The sequence below is a fragment of the Leuciscus leuciscus genome (genome assembly GCF_965113295.1).
Source record: "Leuciscus leuciscus genome assembly, chromosome: 5".
Lineage (NCBI taxonomy): Eukaryota > Metazoa > Chordata > Actinopteri > Cypriniformes > Leuciscidae > Leuciscus > Leuciscus leuciscus.
In genome coordinates, this window is record NC_138729.1 from 53607884 (window position 1) to 53625383 (window position 17500).

The window sequence follows — 17500 nt, forward strand, 5'->3', positions numbered from 1 at the left end:
TCTAAAGTGCGCTGAGAGCTTTGGCTCGGTTTGTGTTCTGAACTGGTGGGAAAACAGAGAACGGATGATTTACATTTAATCATTTAGCAGACGCTTTAATCCAAAACGACTTACAAATGAGGAGAACAATAGAAGCAGTTATACTTACAATAGGGCAACAATATGTAAGTGCTGTGACCAGTCCCAGTTTAGTCTAAGAGTATATGTCATTTTTTTAAAGTAGATATAGAGTAGAAGAGAAAGTGTTAGTATTAATGGATCAAATGTTGACGAAAAAGATGCATCATCAGCAGGGCTGGACTGGGACAAAAAATTGGCCCTGGCATTTTGGCCCAGTCTGGCCCAGTACATATGATCATAAACACCACCCATCTTCTCACCATCTCACCCCCAGTAAAGAAAATTTTACTGCATCAAGCTTTTATTTTGGCGGAAAACATGGTTTACATACGCGTCTCATTAAATTTCTAGTAAAATGTGGTAATCGTCAACTTTGCAGAAATAATGCGTAACTGGGTAATGGGTTCCTACACTCATGACAAGTAGTTCTGCTTACTGCAGGCTCTACACTTTCTCATCTCTCTCCTGATCTGTAGCAAAACCCCAGCCAGACAATGGTGAAGATATTTCCAAAAGCCTTTATTTTCTTACACCTTTTTCTTCTTGAAACACCGTAAGAGCTACAGGACAGATAAATAACATAAAATTAGCTATTACGAACCCAAACATAAGCCGAAGGCCACATTAAACAATATATTGTATATATATAACAATATATAACAACATTACAAATAGCCATTAATAAAACCCCTTATGACGTTACCTCAGTCAGTATTAACAATGCTGAAAAGCTTATGTTAACATAACTTCACATGACATAAGCGATACACATTTAAACACTTCTTCAAGTCGAATAAATTAACCTACATATTGATGCACATAAACATTAAACAAACCAAACACAATACCTTGTTCCCGTTCCAGCTAGGTGCTTAATTATCCCCTCCTTTTCTTTAGAACTTTTCGATTTCAGAGTGTTTTTAGAGCGACATGAGTTTTTTCCATAGACAGTATATAAACTGGACACAGCGACCCCATTGGATTCAACGGAGACAAGTGAAGTCAAATAGAAGCACTAACTTCCTGATGGTCGAGCGTACTGCGCAGACTCAAACTGAGCTCGACGACGTAGATGTGACGTGAGCAACCCGTCTATCTACTAGTAGCTGTGCCGAGAGAAATCTGAATCATTCCCTTCCGAAACTTGCAGAGACGGAGAATGTGAGTAGGAGGTGTCCATGAGCTAGAAGCAGGAGAAACTTTTGCCAAGTATTCTGATTAATTACTTTGTCATTTTGCCTCCACGTCCCCCCGATTGCGCGCGAGCTTCTCCTCCTGTCCATACGGTAATCTCTCTACTGTGCGACAGAGAGTCGAGTGGTTATGACGCAATCGTTAGCCTATTTTTACAAAAACTGCTTCTACGGGGCCATAACGTAAGATACAAGGTAATGGAGCCTTTTATACATTTTCGTGTTTCTTTAGAAATAAATAATGGACAAATGGAGTCTTTAAACGCCTCAGATGTAAAGTTATTCGCTGTCAAAGTGACGCCAAAATGAATGGGAGTCAATGGGATGCTAACAGCAGGTGATGGTCCGCTAGCCAATGGCGGCGCCCGGGGCTACTTCAAAATAATATGAAAACCTGCCCCCCTGGTTTTTTCCCCTTTTCTTCTGTGTGTGCGTCTCACTAACCAGTCCCACCTTTCTAGATGCGAAATTAACGTTCCACTATGGAGGCGGAAATAAAGGACTCATTACATTAACAGAGAAGACTAATAAATAAAACTCAGGAGTAATTACCTTATTTACTCTCTTCTGAGAGTTAGTTACACTCCTCACTATCCTCATCATCACTGGAGCTGATGTTCAGTTTAATAACATATCTGTTATTTTGACACATTTTACAGCGTCTGCTTGAAGGGCCTGTATCTATTTTTCTCTCTATTTCTCTGCACTTTCCTTGCGTTTCTTCTCCATCTCTCTGACTATTTTGACAGATGCACACTGACACTGCATGCTCACTCAGAGCCCAAAGGGGGAGGTGTTTAAAGATGTAATTGGGCCAGCCCAGTGTCAATCAAGAAAAGAACCAATGGGCCTCTGATCTACGTGTTTCATGGGGTCTGTCAGAAAAAAAAACTAACCCAGCGCCGCCAATTAAGCAAAACAAAACAAAACGAATGGGCCGCCGATGTACGAGTTTTATGGGCCGTTAGGACAAAAAAAGAGCGATGTATCGGCCCAAACCTGGTCATCAGCCATTTCTTGAAAATGCTAACGATTCAGCAGGTCAGGTTGAGTTCGGCAGGTCATTCCTCAGCACAGGTAAAGGTCAGTGAAAATGATTTTATGTCTCTTTGGGATGATGCACCACAAGACACCGTTCACTTGCAGAACACAAGCTTCTGGAGACACATAGATCTGAAGAAGTGAGTTTAGGTATAGAAGAGCAAAGCCAGTGGTTGTTCTGTAGGAAAACATCAGTGCAGGTTTATGAGGAGAGGAGTGACGTGCGTCTCTTCGGCTCGATAAACACACTCTTGCTGCAGTATCTGGATCAGTTGCAGAGGTTTGACAGTGATGCTTGAACAAGAGAGAGCATTACAATAGTCCAGTCTGGATAGAACAAGAGCTTGGAGAAGGAGTTGTGTGACTCCGATAGGAAGGGCCTGAACCTCCTAATGTTGTATAAGGCAAATCTGCAGGACCGGTGGTTCTAGCAATGTGGTCTGTGAAGTTTAGCTGATCATCAATCAGAACTCTCAGGTTCCTGGCTGTCCTGGATGGAGTTATGGATGACGAACCTACAGCTGAATGGAGAAGTTGTTATGAAGTGGTGGGATGGCCAAGACCACAAACAGTTCTGTCTTTTCAGAGGCTGAGATGCTTTCATTGGATCATCTGGCTGGAATGAGAGGTAGAGTTGTGTCGTCAGTATAGCAGTGATGATATCAGATGAAAACAGTGATAACAGATGATAACAGTGATAACAAATGATAACAGTGACGGATAAACCATGTTTCTGAATGACAGATCCTAGTGATGTCATGTAGGTGGAGAAGAGAAGCGGTCCCAGCACTGAGCCCTGAGGCACTCCAGCAGCTAGATGATAACAGTGATGGGATAAACCATGTTTCTGAATGACAGATCCTAGTGTTGACATGTAGATGGAGAAGATAAGCGGTCCCAGCACTGAGCCCTGAGGCACTCCAGTAGCTAGATGATAACAGTGATGGGATAAACCATGTTTCTGAATGACTGACACTAGTGATGACATGTAGATGGAGAAGAGAAGCGGTCCCAGCACTGAGCCCTGAGGCACTCCAGTAGCTAGATGATAACAGTGACGGATAAACCATGTTTCTGAATGACAGATCCTAGTGATGTCATGTAGGTGGAGAAGAGAAGCGGTCCCAGCACTGAGCCCTGAGGCACTCCAGTAGCTAGATGATAACAGTGATGGGATAAACCATGTTTCTGAATGACAGATCCTAGTGTTGACATGTAGATGGAGAAGATAAGCGGTCCCAGCACTGAGCCCTGAGGCACTCCAGTAGCTAGATGATAACAGTGATGGGATAAACCATGTTTCTGAATGACTGACACTAGTGATGACATGTAGATGGAGAAGAGAAGCGGTCCCAGCACTGAGCCCTGAGGCACTCCAGTAGCTAGATGATAACAGTGATGGGATAAACCATGTTTCTGAATGACAGATCCTAGTGATGTCACGTAGATCCAGAAGAGAAGCGGTAGCACTGAGCCCTGAGGCACTCCAGTAGCTATATGATAACAGTGATGGGAAAAAACATGTTTCTGAATGACAGATCCTAGTGATGACCTGTAGGTGGAGAAGAGAAGCGGTCCCAGCACTGAGCCCTGAGGCACTCCTGTAGCTAGATGATAACAGTGATGGGAAAAACCATGTTTCTGAATGACAGATCCTAGTGATGTCATGTACATGGAGAAGAGAAGCGGTCCCAGCACTGAGCCCTGAGGCACTCCAGTAGCTAGATGATAACAGTGATGGGATAAACCATGTTTCTGAATATCAGATCCTAGTGATGTCATGTAGATGGAGAAAAGAAGCGGTCCCAGCACTGAGCCCTGAGGCACTCCAGTAGCTAGATGATAACAGTGATGGGAAAAACCATGTTTCTGAATGACAGATCCTAGTGATGTCATGTACATGGAGAAGAGAAGCGGTCCCAGCACTGAGCCCTGAGGCACTCCAGTAGCTAGATGAAAACAGTGATGGGAAAAAACATGTTTCTGAATGACAGATCCTAGTGTTGACATGTAGATGGAGAAGAGAGGCGGTCCCAGCACTGAGCCCTGAGGCATTCCAGTAGCTAGATGATAACAGTGATGGGAAAAACCATGTTTCTGAATGACAGATCCTAGTGATGTCATGTAGATGGAGAAAAGAAGCTGTCCCAGCACTGAGCCCTGAGGCACTCCAGTAGCTAGATGATAACAGTGATGGGAAAAACCATGTTTCTGAATGACAGATCCTAGTGATATCATGTACATGGAGAAGAGAAGCGGTCCCAGCACTGAGCCCTGAGGCACTCCAGTAGCTAGATGATAACAGTGATGGGAAAAACCATGTTTCTGAATGACAGATCCTAGTGTTGACATGTAGATGGAGAAGAGAAGCGGTCCCAGCACTGAGCCCTGAGGCACTCCAGTAGCTAGATGATAACAGTGATGGGATAAACCATGTTTCTGAATGACAGATCCTAGTGATGTCATGTAGATAGAGAAGAGAAGCAGTCCCGGCACTGAGCCCTGAGGCACTCCAGTAGCTAGATGTTGGGTCTTAGACACCTCACTCCTCCACAGCACCCTGAAGGACTTACTGAGAGGTCACACCTGAACCATTGGATTGCTGTTCCTGAGATGCCCTTCATCATGAGGGTTGACAGAAGGATCTGATGATTAACTGTCAAACGCAGCAGATCCAGCAAGATGAGGACTGAGGATTTGGAAGCTGCTCTTGAGTCTCAGAGCTTCAGTAACCGAGAGCAGGGCTGTCTCATTTGAGTGGCGCTTCTGAAACCAGACTGGTTGTTGTCCAGCATGTTGTTCTGTGTAAGAAAGGCAGAGATTTTTTTGAAAATTACTCATTCTTGTGTTTTAGCAATTAATGGACGAAGGGATACCGGTCTGTAGTTTTCTAAGTGCTGGATTTAGAGTGGGTTTTTTAAGCAGTGGGATTATCAGAGCCTCTTAAATGCTGTGGGAAAGATACCAGTGTGAAGAGAGGTGTTGATATGAGTGAGTGAGTGCAATGCGAGTGCGATTGGAAAGGATGAGTTTGAAGACTTCTGCCTCTGAGAGAGGAGAGAAGGAGGGGAGAGTGTGTGTGTTTGCTGTTAGGATGTGTTTGTCAGTTTGTAGTGTGGAAAACTGGCTGATGATGGTGGTGGTTTTTAATTTATGAAGAATGTGGCAAAGTCATCATCTGTTAGGGTTGGTGAAGGAGGAGGAGGGTTAAGAAGAGATGAGGCGTGCAAAAGTCAGAAGAATTTTTAATTTTGTTGTGGTAGTACGTCATTTTAGTGGTAGAGACATTAGTATAGAGAAGAAGGAGAGGAGGAATTGATAAAGACAGATCAGTCCATCAGTCTATCTGTCCATCAATCCATCAGTCAATCAGTCAACCACTCCATCACTCCATCCAGTCATGCCACTGTTTTCTCCAGAGCTGCTTTACAGCTGTATCAAACTCATTTCATAATTGATGAACTTCACACAGTTATTAAACTGAACTGAATCAACACTGCACTGAATTAATCTGAAGAATCACAGCAGGATTGTTTGGGAAACCTGTTTGAATTCCATCATCATTATTATTTTTGTGATCCTGTTCGGTGCAGAAATCGTAGAGACCGTTAAATACCTCAGAGTGTTTTCTGTTCCTCCATCGTGACGTATCGGGGTAATTTCCATCACAAAGCAGAGTTATTGACTTTCATAGGGCCGCAGTGCTTTGATATGAACTCACTCTGGTTCCCGTGTGTGAATGTGGCCAGTGACCCACAGAACGGACACAACGGAGCCGCGTCACAGCATTCGTTTAGCCCCGTCTTTCTTCCTTCTCACTTTCGGCGCTCTTTCATTCTCCTCCGTGCCGTGATTTAAGGGTCTGAAAGGCTGGAGGAGGGGGTGCTGAACTGAAGCTGCTCAGACTCAGCAGATGGAGGGAGGTTAGTGCCGTGGGGTTTGTGAAGCTAGCGGGGTGGCGATAGGCTAATTTGAGCAGCATAAAGCCGGAGAGCTTTCAGATGCAGAGCAGAGGCTTTGATGAGCGCGGGATGAAAGCGACAGCTCTTTGTCCCACACATGAAGTATCCGCCCTCCTCTCTCAGACGAGCCCCGCAAACAATGAGGGACGGCCAGAGTGTCATCGGCATGGATGAAAAGAGCTCAAGTGTGTGTGTGAGTGTGTGTGTGTGTGTGTGTGTGTGTGCAGGTGTGTGTGTGAGAATGTGTGTGTGAGTGGGTGTGGGTGTGGGTGTGTATGAGTGTGTGTGTGTGTGTGTGTGTGTGTGTGTGTGTGTGTGTGTGTGTGTGTGTGTGTGTGTGTGTGTGTGTGTAAGAATGTGTGTGTATGTATGTGTGTGTGAGTGTGTGTGTGTGAGTGAGAGTGTGCACAATAATATGTGTGTATGTGTGTGAGTGTGTGTGTGAGAGCGTGTGAGTGTGTGTGAGTAAGTGTGTGTGTGTGTGTGTGTGTGTGTGTGTGTGTGTGTGTGTGTACAAGAATGTGTGTATGTATGAGAGTGAGTGTGTGTTTGCGTGTGTGTGTGTGTATGAGAGTGAGTGTGTGTGTATGTGAGAGTAAACACTGGGGAATTTCATGGTAACACAATAGTTGAGCTGCAGCAGCAGAAGCAACAAAAAGCGTCAGCTAGAACTAATTGAGAGAAACTCTCCGCTGAGCCTTTGATCTGTTGAGATTCACTCGCGCTTCAGAAGAGCCTCCATTCAGGAACATCAGGCAGAAACACTGCGCTTGTGTTGAGATCTTCTGTTCACGAGTCAGTCATCTAATAGTCTCACAGCTGAGTGTGTTAGTGCAGCGTTTTTGTGCTAATCAAATCACGTGTGTGTGTTGTTGTGATCTTATGGTAAGAAACCACATAGAACTCATTTCCATTTTCTGATCAAGTAAAAGTCTACACTGTAAAACTATTTCAATGTGTTCATTGCCGTTTCGTTGCAGATGTATCATTCATGAATATATCATAAAAGAGCATAAACAGAGTAAAGTTTAAAAACAATGACAAACTTTATAAAAGCGCCTCAGATCAGCCTGTACATTCATGCTGGTTTAAGATGGTCTCAGACCCACAATGCACCGGCGCTAAGTGACCGTTTAGACTAGTCTTATGGTTTACTAATCATTTTTTTTCTTTAAGGCTGGTTGTACATTATATAGACACTAAATGTGTATTTTAGTTCTTCTCACTCCACAACAAATCCTTTCAATTTAACAATATTCAGAACAGGAATGAAAAATAGTAAAAAACAAACATAAATTATAGTGGGATTCATTATAAACAGCATTTAGTCTAGAAAGAACATTTGGTGTAATTTAAATTCAAAAAGTAAGACTGAATGATGACAGAATGGTGATTTCTGGACGCACCGTCCCTTTAAAGGTGACACATCATGAAAATCTAACTTTTTCCTTGTGTAAGTGCTATAATCAGGTCCCCGGTGCTTTCTCTGCAAGCGTATCAAAAAATAAGCCGATCAGATTTCGCTCCATTTCTGACGTATGAAGAGGATCTTATTATAATATTACCGGCCCTTAATCTGCACATTTACACACATGGCACAACATTTGGTTTCGCAAGCGACAACAGAGACCAGTTCTAACGCAATGGCAGAATATCTAGAAAAGCCTGAAACTGTTCTGTGGTTGAGCACAGACGAGCACTGAACACTATTGACCAGAACGTGTCACCGCTGTCTTATAAAGACCTCAGGAACTGTGGACACTTGTGGAGAAGTTAAACATGATGATGAGATGATCAATGTAACTCCACAACAACTACAGAAATGTCTCTACTAACATTCAGAAACTCTTCCTGAGTCTCTCCGTAAGGCTGCACTCGCTACTGGTTATTCTGGGATTCTGGATGAGTGAGATTGGCCTGTTTTGTTATTGCCGGAGTATATGAAGCTTGTGTAAAGACTCTGCCCTCTTCTGAACGGAGGCGGAGCAGCAGTTAATTTGCATTTAAAGGGACACACAAAAACGGCACGTTTTTGCCCACACCCAAAAAGGGGCAAATTTGACAAGCTATAAAAAATGATCTGGGGAGAATTTTGAGATGAGATTTCACAGACACATTCTGGGGACACCATAGATTTATATTACATCTTGTGAAAAGCGGCATAATGTGTCACCTTTAAGAGCCAGTGTTGCGCATCGTGCCCCAGATGTGCAGAGTCATGGCTGTGTGTGTGTGTGTGTGTTTCAGCTGTGTGTGTGTGTGTGTTGCAGGTGATCTTCGCTCTGAACCAGACGCTGCTGCAGCAGGAGTGTCTTCGGGCCGGGAGTCTGCAGGTTCCCTACACCACAGAGGACCTGATCAAGCACTACAACTGTGGAGATCTGAACTCCATCATCTTCAACCACGACTCCTCGCAGGTGACGCTCTTCATCATGCTAGTGCACTGGAATCAGCTGTAGTGCACTGGAATCAGCTTGAGGGAACTGGAATCAGCTGTAGTGCACTGGAATCAGCTTGAGGGAACTGGAATAAGCTGTAGTGCACTGGAATCAGCTGTAGTGCCCTGGAATCAGATGCTAGTGCACTGGAATCAGCTCTAGTGAACTGGAATTAGCTGTAGTGAACTGGAATCAGCTGTAGTGCACTGGAATCATCCACTAGTCCACTGGAATCAGCTATAGTGCTCTGGAATCAGCCGCTAGTGCACTGGAATCAGCTGTAGTGAACTGGAATCAGTTGTAGTGCACTGGAATCAGCTCTAGTGAACTGGAATCAGCTGTAGTGCACTGGAATCATCCACTAGTCCACTGGAATCAGCTATAGTGCTCTGGAATCAGCCGCTAGTGCACTGGAATCAGCTGTAGTGAACTGGCATCAGCTGTAGTGCACTGGAATTAGCCACTAGTGCACTGGAATTAGCCACTAGTGCACTGGAATCAGCTGTAGTGCTCTGGAATCAGCCGCTAGTGCACTGAAATCAGCTGTAGTGAACTGGAATCAGCTGTAGTGCACTGGACTCAGCTGTAGTGCACTGGAATTAGCCGCTAGTGCCCTGTTATCAGCTATAGTGCACTGGAATCAGCTGCTAGTGCACTGGAATCAGCTCTAATGCACTGGAATCAGCTGTAGTGCACTGGAATCAGCTGTAGTGCACTTGAATCAGCTCTAATGCACTGGAATCAGCTATAGTGCACTGTAATCAGCTTGAGAGAACTGGAATCAGCTTTAGTGCACTGGAATCAGCTTTAGTGAACTGGAATCAGCTATAGTGCCGTGGAATCAGCTATAGTGCACTGGAATCAGCTGTAGTGAACTGGAATCAGCTGTAGTGCAGTGGAATTAGCTGTAGTGCACTGGAATCAGCCGCTAGTGCCCTGGAATCAGCTATAGTGCACTGGAACAGCTGTAGTGAACTGGAATCAGCCAATAATGCCCTGGAATCAGCTGCTAGTGCACTGGAATCAGCCACTAGTGCACTGGAATCAGTTGTAATGAACTGGAATCAGCTATTGTGCACTGGAATCAGCTCTACTTCACTGGAATTAGTTGTAGTGAACTGGAATCAGCCACTAGTGCACTAGAATCAGCTACAGTGAACTGGAATTAGATCTAGTGAACTGAAATCAGCCACTAGTGCACTGGAGTCAGCTGTAGTGAACTGGAAATCAGCTGTAGTGCACTGGAATCAGCTGTAGTGAACTGGAATCAGCTGTAGTGTACTGGAATCAGTTGTAGTGAACTGGAATCGGCTATAGTGCACTGGAATCAGCTGTAGTGAACTGGAATCAGCTGTAGTGCACTGGACTCAGCTGTAGTGAACTGGAATCAGCTGTAGTGCACTGGACTCAGCTGTAGTGCACTGGAATCAGCTGTAGTGAACTGGAATCAGCTGTAGTGCACTGGACTCAGCTGTAGTGAACTGGAATCGGCTATAGTGCACTGGAATCAGCTGTAGTGAACTGGAATCAGCTGTAGTGCACTGGACTCAGCTGTAGTGCACTGGAATCAGCTCTAGTGAACTGGAATCAGCTGTACTGCACTGGAATTAGTTGTAGTGAACTAGAATCGGCTATAGTGCACTGGAATCGCTAATGCTGTGACCAATCACTGTGTGTGTGAGTGTGTAAATATCTAAACATCCTTAAACAGGATTGATGTTGTTTTCAGATGAGAAGGAATCTTGATTAAACTGTTTTGAATCTTTCTCTGTATAATCAGGTGCCGAACTTCAGGAACGTGTCTCTCCCGGCGAGTGATCAGGAGACGGCGCAGGAGATCGACAGATACTTCCGTCAGGAGCTGATCTACAAGCGTAACGAGAGGATGGGGAGAAGGGTTAAAGCACTGCTCCAGGAACAGCCCGACAGGAGCTTCTTCTTCGCTTTCGGAGCAGGTCAGGTTCCCTCGGGAAGATTCCCAGATCCTTCTTCTTGTCATATGCACTTTCTCTCTCGGGTTTGTAGGGTTAGTAATGTAATGAAATGTTTCCAGCTCAGGTACGAGACTCTCTGATGCGGATCCTCTCTGACCTCGGGATGTGAATATCCGTCAGCGTTCACCAGCTTGCCTCTTGCGGCTCAAACACAAACACTGCTTCTAATAATACAAAAATAATGTCTTTCCTGTTGCTCAAACAGTAGAGGCTTGCAACACCAAGGTCATGGGTTCGATTCCCAGGGAAAGCAAGAACTGATATGACTGTAAATGTGTAGCTTGAAATGCAATGTAAGTCGCTTTGGATAAAAGCGCCTGCCAAATGCGTAAGTGTAATCGTGTGCTCATGCCGTGAGATTAAATGAGATTATGCTCTTTCTAGGAACGAATCGTGACTTTTTAAAGCCCTGAGAAATGGATTTTTCCTCAGAAGAGAAGTTTGTAGCTGTGATTATTCCGCCGTCCATCAGAATAAACCCTCTGTGGTTCAGCGTGAGGTCATGTGTAGATCAGCGGCGTTACATCAACTGAAGGGGAAATCTGATTAAAGCTACTTAGAACAAATGACTCAAATTCTTTTCATTCGAGTAGTGACCGCAGGATCTTTACAGGCCAGAATGATGGTTCTGCTGGTTTAGAGAAGCTGGACTATTCGACTTATAGAATCACATGCAATCATATTCTGCTTCATTTAACTCCCGATTGGGAAACGGGAGGAGACGTGATTTCTCAAGCGCTCTGATGACTCTGTCCTGGTGTGTTTCAGACTGGAGGAAAACGCTTTGACTGTGAACTTCCCTCGGCTGTGTTTCTGCTCCACTCCAGCGCTGCATTATGAACCCTAACGCTTTATTTTAGTAGTGCTGTTTGCTATGGCTATATAATATTGTTTAATTATTGTATACTTTTTTCAAAGCAGTTTTATATATAAGCTAGTTTATAATACCAGTAACACTTTACAATAACAGGACATGCATAATCATGTACTAATAACTAAATTTCATAATGAAGTTCATATTTTCTCTAATCATGAGTTCATGTTGAAGTAACTATTCATTCAGGTATTAGTACATGATTATTCATGTATCCTTATTGTAAAGTGTTTCCATAATACCTTCATGCCTTCTAGAACTGGAGTGTGTGTGTGTGTGTGTGTCGGGGTGCAGGGGTTGAAGCAGATGGTCACAGTCTGCTGAGTGTGTGTGTCTACAGGAAGTGAGTGAGTGAAAGCAGAGATGCGTGTGTGTTTGTGTGTGTGTGTGTGTGTGTGTGTGTGTGTGTGTGTGTGTGTGAGTGAGTGAGTGAAAGCAGAGATGACTGCAGCTCTACACACACTAACAAGGGCTGTATTTCATGCTGTTCTTCACTAGACGCCATCAGAGAGGAGTGTGTAAGTGATCCTGATTCAGTCCTCGACTCGTTCTCCTGGTTCTGGGGGCCGAAGACTCATGCGAGACTAAGAGCAGATTCACTAACAGCTTCTCCAGCGCAAACACTCTTTTGGTGTTAAAAAAAACTACTGTCAGGATTTACTAAAGACACTCATGTAAATCTAGCGCTGAAAAGGCGAGGACAGGGTTATTTCTGCGGCTGATCTTATTGCATATGCATTTAGGAGTTTCCCTTTCAGACGCAGTATTTATGGGAGGACAGGATTTATATTAATCATGCAAGGTGATTTATTAAGGTTTGTGCCATTATTTAGCGCCCAAAAAAAGCATGTTTTTAAACCATACACTACTTTGCGCTGCTGTTGTTAGATTGTGTTGGTCATTATGGGAATGATCCGATCGTAACACACACAGGATGATCTGGATCTGAATCTGAATCTGAATTCAGTTCAATGATACTCAGCACCACCAAAACAATCATTGATTTCGACTAATTATGTCTGGTTATTTTCTGATATCTGCAATAGATTCTCAACCAATTAGACATAAAACTGAAAAATTAATATATAAACCATAATGAACAAACAGAATTAAAAACACGTGGGGAAGCTCTTCACGACAACCTGCCGAAATAAAAGCTCAGTTTAACTTGAAGAAATTATGACAGAAATATATTACTATAATAATTATAATATGGTTTACAACATAATTTAAGTTATATCACACAATTTTTCATCAATGTTTTAATTAAAATAGTAAACCTTTGTTGTGCAGCTCTTTGTTTGCCAAGAAATTTATGGAATTGTTATTACATAAAAAACATTTTTTTAAATTGCTAAAGTTTTTAATTTGACTTCCACCATTTCAGATAATAATTTGCATAACCCTAATTCATTAAACGCAAAATCCTGAAAAATGAACAGACAAAACCAATTTAAAATAAATAAAAGAAAAAAAGAAAAAAATTCATAGGGTACCATTATTGTTACCATTTTAAAAATCACTACATTATTAAAGTTTTATGAATTTAATTGATTAGACATTGTCACAAACCGCTCCGAGACACGAAGGTTGAGATCCAAATGCAGCTTTATTAAGGGGCAATCCAGACACGTAATCCAATAAACAGGCAAAGGGTCAAAACACAGGTAGACAGTCCAAACAAACAAAACAAAACAAAACAAGATAGGCAGGGGTCAGAGGCAAGAGAGTAATCCAAGGAACAGGCAAGAAATCCGAAAACCAATAAACAAGAAAACCAGGAAAACGCTCAGAGTTGCAGTGTGACACTAAACAAGACTTCGCGGTGAGTGACTGAATAAACATGGTATAAATAGACTGAGACTAACAGGATGATGTGACACAGGTGAATGCAATCAGTGAATGAGGTACAGGTGAATGTGATCAGTGATGAGTCCGAGCAGTGAGTTATGGGAAATGTAGTTTGTGAGTGATAATAGTCTTATGTGGAGTGCCCTCTGGTGGCTCTCAAGGGCACTCCAGCTAGTGACCGTTACATAGCCCCCCCTTTAAGGAGCGGATTCCAGACGCTCCTAAAACTGTCCAGGAGGGAGGTGGAGCGGAGGCGGACCCGGGGGCGGGAAGGCCAGGCCCGTGCAGCGGAAGAGGACCTGAAGACTCCGGCAGGGCGGAAGGCCAGGGCGGAGCAGGCTGTGCAGGCGACCAGGGCGGAGCAGGCTGTGCAGGCGACCAGGGCGGAGCAGGCTGTGCAGGCGACCAGGGCGGAGCAGGCTGTGCAGGCGACCAGGGCGGAGCAGGCTGTGCAGGCGACCAGGGCGGAGCAGGCTGTGCAGGCGGCCCTTCAGGCGGCCAGGGCGGAGACGACCCTTCAGGCGGCCAGGGCGGAGACGACCCTTCAGGCGGCCAGGGCACAGGAACAGACACCGGCTCAGGAACAGGAACAGACACAGGGACAGGAACAGACACCGGGTCAAGGACAGGAACAGACACCGGCTCAGGTACAGGAACAGACACCGGCTCAGGAACAGACAGCGTGACAGCGGCCATCTCTGTTGAAGGCTCAGGTTCAGGCATGTCAGTGGCTATCTCTGCAGAGGGCTCAGTCGACGTGGCAGCGGCCATTTTGTCCAGAGACACTGGCTCGGTGGCGGCCATCTTGTCTGGAGACACTGGTTTGGCGGCGGCCATCTTGTCCGGAGACACTGGTTCAGCATACGTGACTTGAACAGACACTGGATCGGTGGAGGCCATCTTGTCCGGAGACACTGGCTCGGCGGCGGCCATCTTGTCCGGAGACACTGGCTCGGCGGTGGCCATCTTGTCCGGAGACACTGGCGTGGATTCGGCCATCTTGTCCGAAGACACAGGCGTGGAGTTGGCCATCTTGTCCGAAAACACAGGCGTGGAGTCGGCCATCTTGTCCGAAGACACAGGCGTGGATTCGGCCATCTTGTCCGAAGACACAGGCGTAGAAAGAGGAAGAGGAACAGATTCAGTCTCGGCGGGACGAGACTCTTGACGGGCGGACGTGACGTGAAGCTCAGTCTCTGGATCGGCTGACGTGACGTGAAGCTCAGTCTCTGGATCGGCAGAAGTGACGTGAAGCTCAGTCTCTGGATCGGCAGAAGTGACGTGAAGCTCAGTCTCTGGATCGGCAGAAGTGACGTGAAGCTCAGTCTCTGGATCGGCAGAAGTGACGTGAAGCTCAGTCTCAGGACCGGCAGAAGTGACGTGAAGCTCAGTCTCTGGATCAGGATCAGCACGCTCTGAGCTTGACGGGACCAGTGGCGGCAAGGGCTTTGAGTTGGGTAGGACCAGTGGCGAAGAGGACTCTGAACTGGACGGAACCAGCGGCAAAGAGGGCTCTGAGCTGGGCAGGACCAGCGGCGAAGAGGGCTTTGAACTGGACAGGACCAGCGATGAAGAGGGCTCTGTGCTGGACGGGACCAGCGGTGAAGGCTCTGTGCTGGACGGGACCAGCGGTGAAGAGAGCTCCGTGCTGGACGGGACCAGCGGTGAAGAGGGCTCTGGATCGGTGGGCATGTCGCTTGCTGTCTCAGGGGCGGCGGGCACGACGCATACTGCCTTGGCCTCAGCAGATTTGGCGTGAAGTGCGGGCTCGGCTGGACTGGTGTGAAGTGCAGGCTCTGGCTCTGGCTCGGCAGGACTGACGTGGAGCGCAGGCTCGGCAGGACTGACGTGGAGCGCAGGCTCGGCAGGGCTGACGTGGAGCGCAGGCTCGGCAGGGCTGACGTGGAGCGCAGGCTCGGCAGGGCTGACGTGGAGCGCAGGCTCGGCAGGGCTGACGTGGAGCGCAGGCTCGGCAGGGCTGACGTGGAGCGCAGGCTCGGCAGGGCTGACGTGGAGCGCAGGCTCGGCAGGGCTGACGTGGAGCGCAGGCTCGGCAGACGCCGGACTCACAGAAAAAGTTGAGCCACTCAATTGCAGGGCCAAATTAATATACTGTCCAAGAGTCCCATGAGGATTGTGCAGAGGCATGCTTGAACAGAGCGGCTCAGATAATCCTCCCCGAAAAAATATCATTAAACATACCTCTTCCATGTAGGTCAGGTGAGCCAGCTCCAAAAAGTCAATCACATAATCCTCAATGGGTTGATCTCCTTGACGGAGACGCATAAGCTTGACTGCTGGATGCATGATGGCGATCGCTGCTGGATCTTGGTGCGGCGAAGTCTTCTGTCACGAACCGCTCCGAGACACGAAGGTTGAGATCCAAATGCAGCTTTATTAAGGGGCAATCCAGACACGTAATCCAATAAACAGGCAAAGGGTCAAAACACAGGTAGACAGTCCAAACAAACAAAACAAGACAGGCAGGGGTCAGAGGCAAGAGAGTAATCCAAGGAACAGGCAAGAGAGTAATCCAAGGAACAGGCAAGAAATCCGAAAACCAATAAACAAGAAAACCAGGAAAACGCTCAGAGTTGCAGTGTGACACTAAACAAGACTTCGCGGTGAGTGACTGAATAAACATGGTATAAATAGACTGAGACTAACAGGATGATGTGACACAGGTGAATGCAATCATTGAATGAGGTACAGGTGAATGTGATCAGTGATGATGAGTCCGAGCAGTGAGTTATGGGAAATGTAGTTTGTGAGTGATAATAGTCTTATGTGGAGTGCCCTCTGGTGGCTCTCAAGGGCACTCCAGCTAGTGACCGTTACAGACATACTTTTTGATTATTAAAATTTAATTAAACCATTTAAAATCCAGAAAAAATTAAATGGAAAACATGGAATTTGAGAAAAACAAATGAAATTTTGGAAAAACAAGAACTGATTTCACACTTTTGATTATTCAGCCGATATATTAAATTAATTCACTTCTCATCATTAAAGGAAGAGATTAGGAGGAACGAGCTGCTGTTTATTACTGATGGAATGATTGCGGAAATCTGATGCACAACATCTGGAGATGATCAGAAACTGAACTCCGCTCCTCCATCATTATCTTCCCAATAAAGCGATGTGTATGTGTCACTGAAACATGCGCTTCTCAGCAGGAGGAAGAGAGATTGAGTTGCCCAGAAACCACGCATTTAAATATCTGTGGCAGGAGACTCTGGGACTGTGGTAGTTAAACTCTGAGTTTACATTTTTTGCTCTCTGCTTTTCACACACAATTAAGTTTCCCTTTGTAAATGAACTCATGAGACGTGCTGAGAAGGTCGGTTTGTGTTTGAGCTTCTGTAAACTCTGATTTGGGAAAGTCTGATGTGTTTGTTGAGTTCTTTCACAGATCTACTCAGAAACTGGTGTGTTTTAGTCTTAAATATTTATATTAGTGAGCAGATCTTCAGTAACACCAGAGGAGCTTTAAAGGGGTAGTGTAATGCTCTTTTCACAAGATGTAAAATAAGTCTCTGATGTCTCCAGAGTGTGTGTGTGAAGTTTTAGCTCAAAATATCCCACAGATATTTTTATATAGCGTGTTAAAATTGTAAATTTTTAAGGGTGAGCAAAAACGCAGTTTTTGTGTCTGTCCCTTTAAATGCAAATGAACTACTGCTCCTGGCGCAGAGGGCGGAGCTTCTAGAGCTTGTGTGTGTGTGTGATCTCAGAATAAACCCCTTCAGGTGTGTGTGTGTGTGTGTGTGTGTGTGTGTGTGTGTGTGTGTGTGTGTGTGTGTGTTCTCATAATAAACCCCTTCAGGTGTGTGTGTGTGTGTGTGTGTGTGTGTGTGTGTGTGTGTGTGTGTGTGTGTGTGTGTGTGTGTGTGTGTGAGAGTGAGTGAGAGTGTGTGTGAGAGTGTGTGTGAGTGTGTGTGTGTGTGTGTGTGTGTGTGTGTGTGTGTGTGTGTGTGTGTGTGTGTGTGTGTGTGAGAATGTACATCATCCCTTACTATAAAAAGTG

The 17500-nt window shown here is 45.4% G+C and overlaps 1 protein-coding gene across 4 annotated transcripts in view; it reads left to right on the forward strand.

The window, feature by feature from the left end:
* trabd2a (TraB domain containing 2A) overlaps positions 1–17500 on the forward strand; it is a 61231-nt gene that overhangs the window by 16146 nt on the left and 27585 nt on the right. For 2 of the 4 annotated variants that reach the window (XM_082171576.1, XM_082171574.1), the window contains exons 3-4: positions 8564–8733; positions 10535–10709. In XM_082171576.1, the coding sequence (XP_082027702.1) occupies positions 8564–8733; positions 10535–10709 (345 nt within the window). The remainder of the gene's footprint in view (positions 1–8563; positions 8734–10534; positions 10710–17500) is intronic. The other 2 variants (XM_082171575.1, XM_082171577.1) reach the window with 2 other exon arrangements.